Genomic DNA, 14,028 nt, shown 5'->3' with positions numbered 1-14,028 from the left:
AGATATCAAGTCAGTAAAATAGGATTTTAATTGCATTTCATGCAATCTTTACCCAAAAACTATTATAACTTGGTACCTAGACATAAGTTTTTATAAATGTTACATGTATAAGTTTTCACTTTCAAATTAATTTGCTTTCTTTGTTTCTAAGGAGACAAATCAGCATTACTAACAACAAATCATCAACAATTACATTAAATAGATTAGTTTTTTTTCAAAGATGATCAATGTACACGTATCCTTTGTTTCAAAATGTGCCTTATTAATAAAGTATCATAGTCAATAATTACTCAGCATGCTGAAAACCTATCACAAGAAGTTCATTTGTTGAAACTTTTAGAACAAAACTGGCTTGCTGTCAAGGAATCTTCAATTACTGTTCTGGTCATATTCTTATATGAAATGTGCTGGAAAGGTAATAATAAAATGTAAACATTAAAGCAGCAGGTTAGACATCAAAATAACATTTTAATAGAAAAAAAGCATAATATACTGCAGCTGTTCTATTTGAGCAGTCAAATTGCATTGACTGTATATTCATATGTGATATACAGTCACTGACCGTATATCACCTTGTTTATGACGTTGACAATGCGTTTCCGTAGAGTTTTATTTATGACATCAATAAAACATACAGTTTCGCGGAGAATTTACGTCGTTCGCTCAAAATTAAAAAATGATGGTTTTTACGCTAAATACTTCATTTAGAACACTTATAAGAGTTGCAGTATATAAAGAATAACCATACATTGTCTCGAAATATCAATCGGTTATTTGTACTCGGCTCGAAACAGGTAGAAATGCTCGGTACAGCCTCGCTTTCTACCTGTTTCTAAGCCTTGTACAAATAACATTGATATTTCGAGACAATGTATGGTTATTCTATATATAAACACTGACAAATAAAAGTTTAATTGTACTAGGAAAGTGACCACCAAATGTTAACCCCTCCAACAACATTCATTCTGTACCAACAAAGAAGAATGTACCTTGTCGTATACTGGTAGTTGTTGGTTCCTGTATTTTATAATTGCTGTTTATTCATAATTTTACATTTAATAAGAAATAAAATTTCTGTTTTGGATTGTTTCAGATTTTTGTTTCCCTGTTTAATACACAGTTTGGGTTGCGCTCATTGTTGAAGGCTAATTAGCCCTCTACAGTTGTTAAGAAGATTTCTTTAACTATGGTTGATTTTTCTTTCATTCTCAATTAGACCAAATCTCCTTACTTTTATATTCTATAGAAATAAATCCTGTTTAACATAAAAGACAAAGTTTTTTTTATTTGAAAATAATCTTCTGTACCAAATGGAGAGTTTTAAGGCCCTTGAATTCACATAAGTCTTTCATGGTTGGCCCTGGATTGTCACTTTTTGGGCATTTAAATAATTTCTGTTTACCTGATGGTCATTGATATAATACAAAAAATCACTGCAAGTAACTTAAACCATAGCTGTATATGTGTGCATGGCTAAGTTAAATCCCATTAGTTGAGCTGATTTTCATTATACATTTCTTATCAATTTTCAAGCTTTGAAATTAATCCAGATTCACATAAATCCCTTTTTAAATAAGAATTCATAAAATTAAGCTGTTCATCCTAATAATGCCAGCCATCATAACTGCTGAAATTGGATTTTTAAAATATCAGCCTGTCTGTTGCTTCCCTGAAATACTTACTTTAGAAAATCTGGAGATCTAGATATAACATGTTCAAACTCTATGTATGATAACATTCCATCATCATCAAGATCCGTCTCTTCTAATACCTGAAACATTCACAATATTCTAATTTTATAACATTTTGATTTTATTGCCAACAATTCAGATTTACATCTATAAATTTAGTTTTGTTTTCAGCTTTTGTTATAGCTATTCTCACAAACAGTCATCAGGTCTTTAATGTTTTGCTACTTGCTTAGAGTTTAATTTTGATAATACATGATCTTATAACTCTAGGAAATTTCTGAGTTCATGTCATAAAAGGGTTATTGTCCATTGATGTGAGTGAAGGTCGGAATGCCAGGCTACTAAATCAGATTGATAACAGCAGAAATCATCCTGATTCACATGACACATGAAAAAAGAACAAGCATTCTGTGAGTACTGCATGGCAATACATAGTCCCCATCCGTTTAAAAATTCACAGTATTGGAACAAAATTCTAACAACACCTTGTCAAAGCATAAACTGTATAACTAATATCAAGTCAATATCTTCAAGCATGATGAAAATAAGCGGAAAACTGATTATTAAAGTGAATTTTCTAAGTCAAAGGACCATAACTCTGCACAAAATCATCAGACTGGAACAAAATATGAACTTGATCTAAAACTTTTCATGATAAAACAATACACCAAATATCAATTCACTATCTTCAAACATGTAGAAAACCAGATGCTCCGCAGGGCGTAGCTTTATACGACCGCAGAGGTTGAACCCTGAACGGTTGGGGCAAGTATGGACACAACATTCAAGCTGGATTCAGCTCTAAATTTGGATTGTGATTAAATAGTTGACACAGCATAGGTTTCTGACACAGAATGAATGTGTTCTAATGAACTGAAAATTTTTGCTTTCTCTTAGAGCAATTCACTATGCTGTTGAATATTAATCCTCTCAAAAAAATGTTTGAAGAAATTTTCTTTTTTATTTATGAAATTTCAAATGAGAAAAATTGAACCCAATTTTTTTAATCACATCCCCCTTTCCCTTATTCCAAAACTAATCTCAATTAAAATTTCTAATGGAGTTTGCAACAATAACTACTCATTTAAATACATCATAAAATATTAAGATGTAAAAAAACTGCTTGTTATCACTGAATGGTAAAGATTATTTTAATTTATCAGTTGGTAGTAAAAAGTGAATATACATTGTATATTGTATATAACAAAGATTTAAGTTGATTCTGGACAAAGAAAGATAACTCCAATTAAAAAAAAATCTTGCTATTGCACAATATTTTGCAATTAGATATTTCTTGCTTACTATTCTGGACAAAGAAAGATAACTCTAATTAAAAAAAATTTGCTATTTCACAATATTGTGCAATTAGATATTTCTTGCCATTGCGCAATACTGTGCAATTGAAAAGACTTGCTATTGCACAATACTTAATATAATAATTTTAGATCCTGATTTGGACCAACTTGAAAACTGGGCCCATAATAAAAAATCTAAATACATTTTTGGATTCAGCATATCAAAGAACCCCAAGATTTCAATTTTTGTTAAAATCAGACTAAGTTTAATTTTGGACCCTTTGGACTTTAGTGTAGACCAATTTGAAAACAGGACCAAAAATGAAGAATCTACATACACAGTTAGATTTGGTATATCAAAGAACCCCATTTATTCAATTTTTGATGAAATCAAACAAAGTTTAATTTTGGACCCCGATTTGGACCAACTTGAAAACTGGGCCAATAATCAAGAATATAAGTACATTTTTAGATTCAGCATATCAAAGAACCTAACTGATTCATTTTTTGTCAAAATCAAACTAAGTTTAATTTTGGACCCTTTGGACCTTAATGTAGACCAATTTGAAAACGGGACCAAAAGTTAAGAATCTACATACACAGTCATGACAGTTAGATTCGGCATATCAAAGAACCCCAATTATTCAATTTTGATGAAATCAAACAAAGTTTAATTTTGGCCCCTTTGGGCCCCTTATTCTGTTGGGACCAAAACTCCCAAAATCAATACCAACCTTCCTTTTATGGTCATAAACCTTGTGTTAAAATTTCATTGATTTCTATTTACTTAAACTAAAGTTATTGTGCGAAAACCAAGAATAATGCTTATTTGGGCCCTTTTTTGGCCCCTAATTCCTAAACTGTTGAAACCAAAACTCCCAAAATCAATCCCAACCGTTCTTTTGTGGTCATAAACCTTGTGTCAAAATTTCATAGATTTCTATTAACTTAAACTAAAGTTATAGTGCGAAAACCAAGAAAATGCTTATTTGGGCCCTTTTTGGCCCCTAATTCCTAAAATGTTGGGACCAAAACTCCCAAAATCAATACCAAGCTTCCTTTTGTGGTCATAAACCTTGTGTTAAAATTTCATAGATTTCCATTCACTTTTACTAAAGTTAGAGTGCGAAAACTAAAAGTATTCGGACGACGACGACGACGACGTCGCAGACGACGACGCCAACGTGATAGCAATATACGACGAAAAATTTTTCAAATTTTGCGGTCGTATAAAAAGTGTGGTAAATTATATGGGTTTTGATAATTTTTGAAGAATGTATGGCAACCCTTGGCCTGTAGTTATTAACTTCTACATCATTTTGCTTCTTGTGGAGAATTGTCTCATTGTCAATCATACCACATCTTCATCTTCTTTATTAGATATGAAAAGTCTTCATACTTTATCAACTATAAACTGTTTCTCGTCATCAGACAGTTCATTTTTAGTGAGACAGGTCAGGGTCCTCTCTAAGTCATCTCTTCCAATGAAGTTATCACAGTCAAAATCTAAAACGAAATGAAAAATGGAAACATATATATCAATCAATCTATAACTTAAAACAATCAATATAATTAGTAGTCATCAGGTATTCATCATAACTCCACACAGAAAAATTTAGTACTATCAAGTCTTAAACATTAATTATATATATATTACAACATGAGTTGAAAAGTAAAGTTTATGTTTCAAAATTTGGAGAATAAAAAATTCGACACTGAAGTTATCATTTATTTATTAAAATGACTGAAATTGTGTGAAAATTTACAGATTCTTGTTCAAAAGCAGTAAACATTCATATGAAGTTTTTCAACTTTCATATAAGCTGGCTTTTACATTCTCAAATTTAAACCTTGCATATGAATCTGGAAATCACTAATATAAAGGCAGAAAAATTTGAAATGTTCTTATTTATAAATGCAATAATCAAGACTAGATAGTTTTTTCAACAACAACAAAAAATGCATTCTAAATTTTGATTGCATTATTTGTAGGCCCTTGAAAACTGTCCATTTCCTGAAATTCAAAGTTAAATCCTTAATCAATCTCACATTTTTCTTTTATTTTCAAACATCAACACAAATTTCTGAATTTATAGTACTTATCATAATAGTATAAGTTTATATTACTTTAGTTCAATAAAGCCTATGTGGTATTAAAACTTAATTAACAGTGCTCAGCAGGATATATATGTTAACACAAATCTTAGTGACTCTTTAATTTATATAAATATTGTTCTGTTTGTTCACATGTGCATGTACCTGTTCTAATGTTAGAACCTCTGTAGTGATAGTTTTTATTCATTCTTATTGTTATTTTGGAACAAAATTGTTTTTAAATGGAGATGTTTAATTTATTCCCAAATTTTGCAAACCTTAAATGCAATATATTTTAAGCTAGATTTATTGTATAGACACCTCTCTAAATGTGTCATTATTTGTGAGTTTTGAGGTTGCTGTCTCAGAAATATAGATGATGTCATTTAAAAAATGAAATTTGCTATTTTAATGTATTAATGAAAATAAAATTACTGATCTTCTTGATTTAGTTAAATCAGGAAGATGTGTATTTAAGACAGTCACAATGATTTGAATTCAAATATTTTTCAACTCACAAAAATATATCACTCTTTTAAGTTTAACTCACTGGTGTACAGTTTTCCTTTTTGTAACAAAGTGTAATAAATGTCTTAGTGACTGACTGATACTTATTTGATGGAAATTATTTCCCTTATCTGCGTCTTACCATAAATTTTAAAAGCATATGTAGTTTTTATGTCTCTAGGAGCTGCTTCAGAAAACACAGAAAACATGTCCAAGAAATCGTCAAATGACATGTCACCAGATCCATCTTCTGAAAACACTTTACAGATTCTTTCTTTAAACGGATTTTCCTAAAAAAAAAGAAAATAATTTTGTATGTCTTCAAAAATTGCAAGAATAAATGCACACAATATTTTTCTAATTTAAAGCAGTAGAATCCTTTCTATACTTGTACATGTATCTGACAAATTTTAATTTTCTAAAACTTTCTTTGATAGGATGTTAAGCTATGTTTTCTCTTTATGTTAATCATGACATATAATAATGTGGATATCATATCTCAATATTTCAATTTGAAATCCAGCAGAAAGGTAAAATTCCTTCTACCAAATCTATTGGTAAATAAAATATTGATGATACTGAGACTCCGTATTTGACATGTGTATTATATATATAAATGTAACTCATGGATTGAAAGTGATCTAGCTACCTAGGGTATCTTGATTTGAAGTCCTTGGTTCACTAAAAATAAATTCAGCTGAATACCCAAAAGTATAAATTTATCAATACTTCTTGTAAAAATATACTTTTAATATATCACTGTATAATGCACATACCTTGATCTCAGTCATTTTCTCTACCTCAGGTAAAGGAATTCTAAATGAGTTAGTCTTTCCATCTCTCATATCTACAGGGACATTTCCTGGTGATAACATGCGATAACGGTTAAATATTCTAAAAATAAATCAGACAAGAATAAAATAACTATTACTGCAACAGCTACATTTGATAAAAGTAATCAAATTGATGAACATTTTTCATTTACTATTAACGACAGTCTAGTTTTAAAAATACTAAAAAATAACCAAAGTTAAAACAACCAGATTTGCGAACCTTCTATTATCAACTCTTAATTAACATGTATCAAAAGCAGTGAGGGTAGTACTTGTACAAGTTATCTTTATTCATTTGAAAAATTAATGTTCCGCTAAGTAAATTTTATTATGTTAATTTTTTATAAAAGTATTTGAATCGTATCCCCTTACATTTAATTTCCTACTGCTTGTAGAGTATAACTTTGGTTTGCTTGCTTGGTTAGTTTGTACAATTGTTAATTCAAGCTCTGTAATTAAGATTGACATCTCCAAACAGTATATATGACATACACATGTAGTTAAACCTGTATATATTATATTTAAATCTAATTGGACATTATCCCAAGATAATTGTACAATATACAAGCAAAGCAAGCAAGCTAATCAGAGTACTCTTCTACATGCATTAGGAAATTAGCTGTAATTTTCTCAAAAATTTACTTGTATAAGTAATATTTTTTTACAATCTCTCAAATTGATTTTAAAACGTGCTTTTAACAATTTATCTCATTAATCATGTTAATTCAACAAAGAAACTAATTGTAGAAAGATCTTAAAAGTAATTATGTGCAGCCTTGAAAATTACCCCTTGTAGCTTGCAAATGAGCAGCTAGTGCTCTGAAGATTACAGACAAATGAAATTTTCATTGTACATAAAACTACTCTTAATGATTAGTAAAGACATCTGCTAATAACAGATGATTAACCTTCTATTAGAACAACAAGTCCCAAGAAATTTAAGAAAAGAAGATAGTATAATTTTTTTACTTGTATTCATGTAAGTAAAAAAATTGAATGTCTAAGGGATATAACAAAGCCAAAAAACTAATTAACCTATACAAGTAAATAAAATACACTTGTATAAGTATCTTTCTTATTTATTTTACTTATATAAGTATATTAATATTTACTTCTTAAAGTAAATAAAAATTACTTGTACAATTAGTAACCCTGACTGAAAAGACTTACCTTAAAATTTCCTTTCTTGTGAAAAATGTGCAATCCTAAAAAAATAAATTAAAGATACGTATATAAATCATGTTCACAGAATAATTATTATTTAAGTCTTTGACTTGTATTTGCATAGAAAAAATTGAGCACAACCATTTCCATGATTGCCTGAAAAAATATTTTAAATCAACATGCAAATATGTATGTCATATATCATGTATATATAAATTAAAAGTATATCCATTTGGAAAAATTGTTATATACACCAACAGCAGGAATGAAAAAAATACACATCCAAAAAAGATTTTATCTTTCTTAATCACAAAATGCATTTAACTTCTATATATATGGAGTTGATACCAGGCCTAAAAATGTTTCTAACTACACAGATAAGTCTGTACATGTGTTCAAAATAGTTTTTAATGTAAATACAGCCATATTTGTCTTTTGTTGTGATGAACTTTAAATGTACTTTTTGGTGAATGGTGATAAAATGTACACTTTCTTTAAGATGATAAAAAATCGCCCGATCATGTTATTAAATTTATTTGTTCAAAAATAACAGTAATAATAATTATTTCAGACCTTTATCTCTGACATGTCTGACAATAAGGATATTTTGACAAGTCACAGTATAGTTATAACCAATCCCACACCAGGTAATCAAAATTACTGTTGGACGTCTGAAGGCTAAGGGCATTCGTACCCTCATATGCAAGGATCCTTTAAGCAGGTTGAGAACAACCCCTCAAATGATGGGTAACCCCTCAATGTAATGACTATACCTTTTATGAGGGGTACATACATGTATAAAAAAAGAGATGTGGTAGGATTGCCAATGAGACAACTCTCCAAAAGAGACCAAAAAGACACAAAAATTAACAACTATTGGTCACTGTACGGGCATCAACAATGAGCAAAGGCCATACCACATAGTCAGCTATAAAAGGCCCCAAAATGACAATGAAAAACAATGCAAAAGAGAAAACTAACATCCTAATTTATGTATGTACATTTCAAGTTATAAAAAATATTTTTATATACATGTAAAAAACACTTTTTGTACAATTGACCACTTATTTATATTATTTGAAGAAACATTTCCCAAAGAACTTTACATCTATCTGGTATCATATGGTCCAAACATGTCCAAGAATTTTGTAATAATCCTGGGGTAAGTTTTACACGAATGACTGAATAACAGTGTTATTATCCGAATAAAACTGTTATTATTAATTTTAATATTAACACTTTTTGGTGACTTTTAAACATTGATTATTAAATAATAATATATTACAAATGTATTTCATAACTTAACCAGATGCTCCGCAGGGCGCAGCTTTATACGACCACAGAGGTTGAACCCTGAACGGTTGGGGAAAGTATGGACACAACATTCAAGCTGGATTCAGCGGATTGTGATTAAATAGTTGACACAGCATAGGTTTCTGACACAGAATGAATGTGGTCTAATGAACTTAAAATATTTTTTTTGCCTTTGAGCAGTTCACTATGCTGTTGAATATTAATCCTCTCAAAAAAATGTTTGAAGAAATTTTCTTTTTATTTATGAAATCTGAAATGAGAAAAATTTAACCCCCCTCCCCCCCTTTTTTTTCACATCCCCCTTTCCCTTTTTCCAAAATTGATCTCAATTCAAATTTCTAATGGAGTTTGCAACAATAACTACTCATTTAAATACATCATAAAATATTTAAATGTAAAATAAAGTGCTTAATATCACTGAATGGTAAAGATTGTTTTAATTTATCAGTTGGTAGTAAAAGTGAATATACATTGTATATATACATTTGTATTGTATAAAACATGATTTAAGTTGATTCAACTACTATTCTGGACAAAGAAAGATAACTCCAATTAAAAATATCTTGCTATTGCACAATATGGTGCAATTAGATATTTCTGGCTATTGCGCAATACTGTGCAATTGAAAATATTTGCTATTGCACAATACTGTGCAATTGAAGATTTCTTGCTATTGGGCAATACTGTGCAATTGAATATTTCTTGCTATTGCACAATACTGAGCAATAGAAGATTTCTTGCTATTGCTGAATACTGTGCAATTGAAAATTTCTTGCTATTGCACAATACTTAATATAATAATTTTGGATCCTGATTTGAACCAACTTGAAATTTAAAACTGGGCCCATAATCAAAAATCTAAGTACATGTTTAGATTCAGCATATCAAAAAAGCCCAAGAATTCAATTTTTGTTAAAATCAAACTTAGTTAAATTTTGGACCCTTTGGACTTTAATGTAGACCAATTTGAAAACGGGACCAAAAATTAAGAATCTACATACACAGTTAGATTTGGCATATCAAAGAACCCCAATTATTCAATTTTTGATGAAATCAAACAAAGTTTAATTTTGGACCCTGATTTGGACCAACTTGAAAACTGGGCCAATAATCAAAAATCTGAGTACATTTTTAGATTCAGCATATCAAAGAACCCCAAGGATTCAATTTTTGTTAAAATCAAACTAAGTTTAATTTTGGACCCTTTGGACCTTAATGTAGACCAATTTATAAACGGGACCAAAAATTAAGACTCTACATACACAGTTAGATTCGGCATATCAAAGAACCCCAATTATTCAATTTTTGATGAAATCAAACAAAGATCAATTTTGGACCCTTTGGGCCCCTTATTCCTAAATTCTTGGGACCAAAACTCCCAAAATCAAACCCAACCTTCCTTTAATGGTCATAAACCTTGTGTTAAAATTTCATAGATTTCTATTTACTTATACTAAAGTTATGGTGCGACAACCAAGAATAATGCTTATTTGGGCCCCTTTTTAGCCCCTAATTCCTAAACTGTTGGGACCTCAACTCTCAAAATCAATCCCAACCTTTCTTTTGTGGTCATAAACCTTGTGTTTAAATTTCATTGATTTCTATTAACTAATACTAAAGTTATTGTGCGAAAACCTAGAATAATGCTTATTTGGGCCCTTTTTTGGACCCTAATTCATAAAATGTTGGAACTAAAACTCCCAAAATCAATCCCAACCTTACTTTTTTGGTCATAAACCTTGTGTCAAAATTTCATAGATTTCTATTCACATAAACTAAAGTTATAGTGCGAAAACCAAGAAAATGCTTATTTGGGCCTTTTTTGGCCCCTAATTCCTAAAATGTTGGGACCAAAACTCCCAAAAATCAATCCCAACCTTCCTTTTGTGGTCATAAACCTTGTGTTAAAATTTCATAGATTTCTATTCACTTTTACTAAAGTTAGAGTGCGAAAACTAAAAGTATTAGGACGACGACGACGTCGACGACAACGCTAGCGTGATACCAATATACGACCAAAAAATTTTCAATTTTTGTGGTCGTATAAAAAACGATTTACAGAAAGCAGATAAGTTAATAAAGATCATTATAAATTTATAAATATTGGTGTGCACATCCAAGATGGCGACCAAGGAAATTACTAATGGATGAATAAAAGAAAGATTGCATAGTGCATACGCACCCTAAACGTGCTCTTTTTAGACCATGGAAGTGGAGCCTTCAGTCCAAGTCAAGACACAAGACAATGAACAATATGAGGGTGCCTTCCCCCCCCCCCTTTTTATAGAAAATACGGAATAATTAACTGTTTTAAAATAATTATTGTTTATATTTTAGTTATTGAAAAAAAAATATTATAAAATTGTAATTTCTACTTTTAAATGAAGTATCTGTGCAATATATTTTCATTTCTTTAAAATATAAAAATGGAGATAAACCAAGCCCCTTTAAAAATACCAAGACACCATGCACAAGGCACGGGCTTATCTGTCATAGGGTAAGCCATAGAAATAGATATAATTTATTCCCTCAGGCAAAGTTGGCTTTAGATGAATTTGGCTATTTATTTTAGGTATTTTTGACATATAGCTCTTCAACGGTTTCGGTACTTATACATCCTCAGATTTCAAATGTTTGACTTTGAGCGTTCCTGATGAAGGTAAATCCAGAAAAGCGCTTCGGACGCAAGAAATTATTAAACATGTTGTTTTCAATTTTTTTATTGCAAAATATGGCGTCCTCTGCTTGCATGTGGACCAAAGCCCCGTTTCAACTACGAGGAGTGCTTCCAGAGATTGTGCAAAGTAAATATTTAGTAAGATTTTATTTCTCATTAAAGTTGTTCTTGTCCAGTAATATAAGCCTTGAACGAATTTCAATGTGAAAATAAATTGTGAAAATATTTGTCTCTATTTTTTGAAAATTATCATATTTGGGGTTTTTTTTCTAAACAATTTGTAAGAAAGAATGTAGAAAAAGAGGGACAAATACCAGAGTGACAGTCAAACTCATAAATAAAAAATAAACTGACAACACTTGGCTAAAAATGAAAAAGACAAACAATAGAACAAATGACACAACATAGAAAACTAAAGAAAAAGCAACACGAACCCCATCAAAAACTAGGGGTGATCTCAGGTGCTCTGGAAGGGTAAGCAGAATATATCAGATATCATTTGTAAAACTGTCAACCAACTCGTGATGCATATATATATATATGGCATTAGTAAAATTAATGAAGGGATTATTTCAACTTCACCATTTGGAACTCTTGGTTTGATAGCTTCCTTGTGAGCAGCAACCCTCTATCACAATTGGAAAGGTGAAATTATCTCTTTTGTCGTAAAATTTTGTTTTTAACCAACCCTCATTGTCAATTTCTAGATGTTAGTTTAGATATGATAATAATGAGGCGAGTAAGATTCTAAACTCAATTCTAAAAAAAAAATATTTGTTGTAAACATAACAGCGAGAAAGACTATCTCCAAGACTGGTGACTAAGTCTTCAAATACAGATTTTGAGGTGCTAAAACCCAAGAAACATTTTCTCGTAAGCCAAAGCAAAGGAAAAGACCAAGGACAGCACAAACTAACTGAAATATTAAGAAGATATAATCTTTAACATCAATGTCTAAATGATCCAGAAGTTCTTTAATACATGTTTTCATCTTTTAAAATAGAATTTTGCCGATAGAAAGTATTTTATTAAATTTATAGAAAAACTCATATCAAATAAGTTTAAATAATCTTTTTTTTCAATTTTTATTTTCTGAAGAAAAAATAATTTTATTTTAGATAATTAGAAATTCTTTGTTTCGAAACAATGAAGCTTATTATTATTTAATGATTAATTATTATTGGGCATGTGTCAGTAAACAACAACCCAATTAACGGACATGTATTTTGTTTATTGGGACCTGCCATTTTCACAATTAACAAAATGATTAAATTATCTAATTGGCACAAAACATTTCAATAATTTTTTTTAGACAATACTTTATTATTAAACCTCAGACACATAGGTGTACAAGAGGACATCATATATACAAGTTTACACTTGTTTATGCTCAATATATTTACACTAAACAGAATAATGCCATGCATGCATGCATGGTAACATATAGCAAAATGTCAATTCATACATAACCATAATATTCAACTAAAAAAGACAAACATAAATCATAAGTATTGTGTAAGTATTTTTTAAAATATTGCTAAGTTTTTGTAAAGTTCTACATGACAGAATGTTAATTTGTACTCTGTTGTATTTGCAGTATAATATTGTGGTATATATTTATTTCTAAGCAGTTATATTTCCTGTTTTTGACATTTGAAAAGATAATGAAATTCATCTCCTATACCATTTCCACAGAGATGACAAATTCATGCATTTTTTGGTATTCCAGTTTCTACAGGAAATTTGAACATCTGAATTTTGCTTTAGAGAGTTCAAGCCGTCTTGTGGGAGAAACTCGTACACGAAAAGGGCTTGAATTATTCGAGTTAACAGTAAAATGACCCCTTGCCTGAGGGACAGTCCTTCATTTGGGGGTTTGTTCCCAACCTGAACCTGTTTAGCAGATAATTTCAGGACGAAGATTCCCGGTCGACTAAAATAAACTACAATTCAAACTATATCGAAACCTGATATGCATCTAGCTGTTCCTCTGTGAAAGTTGATATTTTGTTACCCATTTTACATCATTTAAAATAAAGATAACATTGAATGATTGATTTTTTCAACTTTCGATAGTTTTTCATCACAAATCAGATGACTTCCGCTTGTGTAAAAACTAAAAGTTTGTTGAGCTGGGTACACACAGTTATATTTCCGGATTTCTAATTTAAACTCGCGTTGTGGGGACTTGTGGTATTAACCATATATATGTGGATTCTTCTAGAACTTCTAGATTATTTTAAATCTTGATCTCATTCTAAAATTAGTTCTATGAAACGGATGTTTCGTCACATCATTCCCCATGTGAAAGTTGAAAAATCGTCTAAAAGAAATAATCCACTGTGACAATGCTTTTCAACTTGACATAGAAACGGTAGCATACGCTTTTTAAAATGTATTACTTTGAGATACCATATGGCACATTTTGTCAATAGTGAACAAAAAGGTAAAAC

At 30.2% G+C, this 14,028-nt stretch overlaps 1 protein-coding gene across 1 annotated transcript; it reads right to left on the bottom strand.

Moving 5' to 3' along the window:
- Positions 1–229: 229 nt before the first annotated feature.
- Positions 230–13,676, bottom strand: LOC143072102 (calcium and integrin-binding family member 2-like). The gene is made up of 7 exons (XM_076246897.1): positions 13,543–13,676; positions 7,591–7,625; positions 6,364–6,481; positions 5,730–5,877; positions 4,386–4,492; positions 1,683–1,771; positions 230–407 (listed from the first exon to the last, which is right to left on the bottom strand). Exons 1-7 carry the CDS (start codon positions 13,591–13,593, stop codon positions 386–388), a joined length of 570 nt encoding a protein of 189 aa, XP_076103012.1. The 5' UTR covers positions 13,594–13,676; the 3' UTR covers positions 230–385.
- Positions 13,677–14,028: the final 352 nt, after the last annotated feature.

Source organism: Mytilus galloprovincialis, chromosome 4 (assembly GCF_965363235.1).
Source record: "Mytilus galloprovincialis chromosome 4, xbMytGall1.hap1.1, whole genome shotgun sequence".
NCBI lineage: Eukaryota > Metazoa > Mollusca > Bivalvia > Mytilida > Mytilidae > Mytilus > Mytilus galloprovincialis.
Note: the sequence above shows the minus strand (reverse complement) of the source record. Positions and strands in the feature narration are given on the sequence as shown.

Coding starts and splice junctions, on each gene's coding strand:
- LOC143072102 (XM_076246897.1), bottom strand. CDS start 13,593: ATGGGTAACAAAATATCAACTTTCACAGAGGAACAGCTAGATGCATAT. Junction 7,626..13,542: donor AACAGCTAGATGCATATCAG/GTTTCGATATAG, acceptor TTATTTTTTTAG/GATTGCACATTTTTCACAAG. Junction 5,878..6,363: donor AGAAAATGACTGAGATCAAG/GTATGTGCATTA, acceptor CTTTTTTTTTAG/GAAAATCCGTTTAAAGAAAG.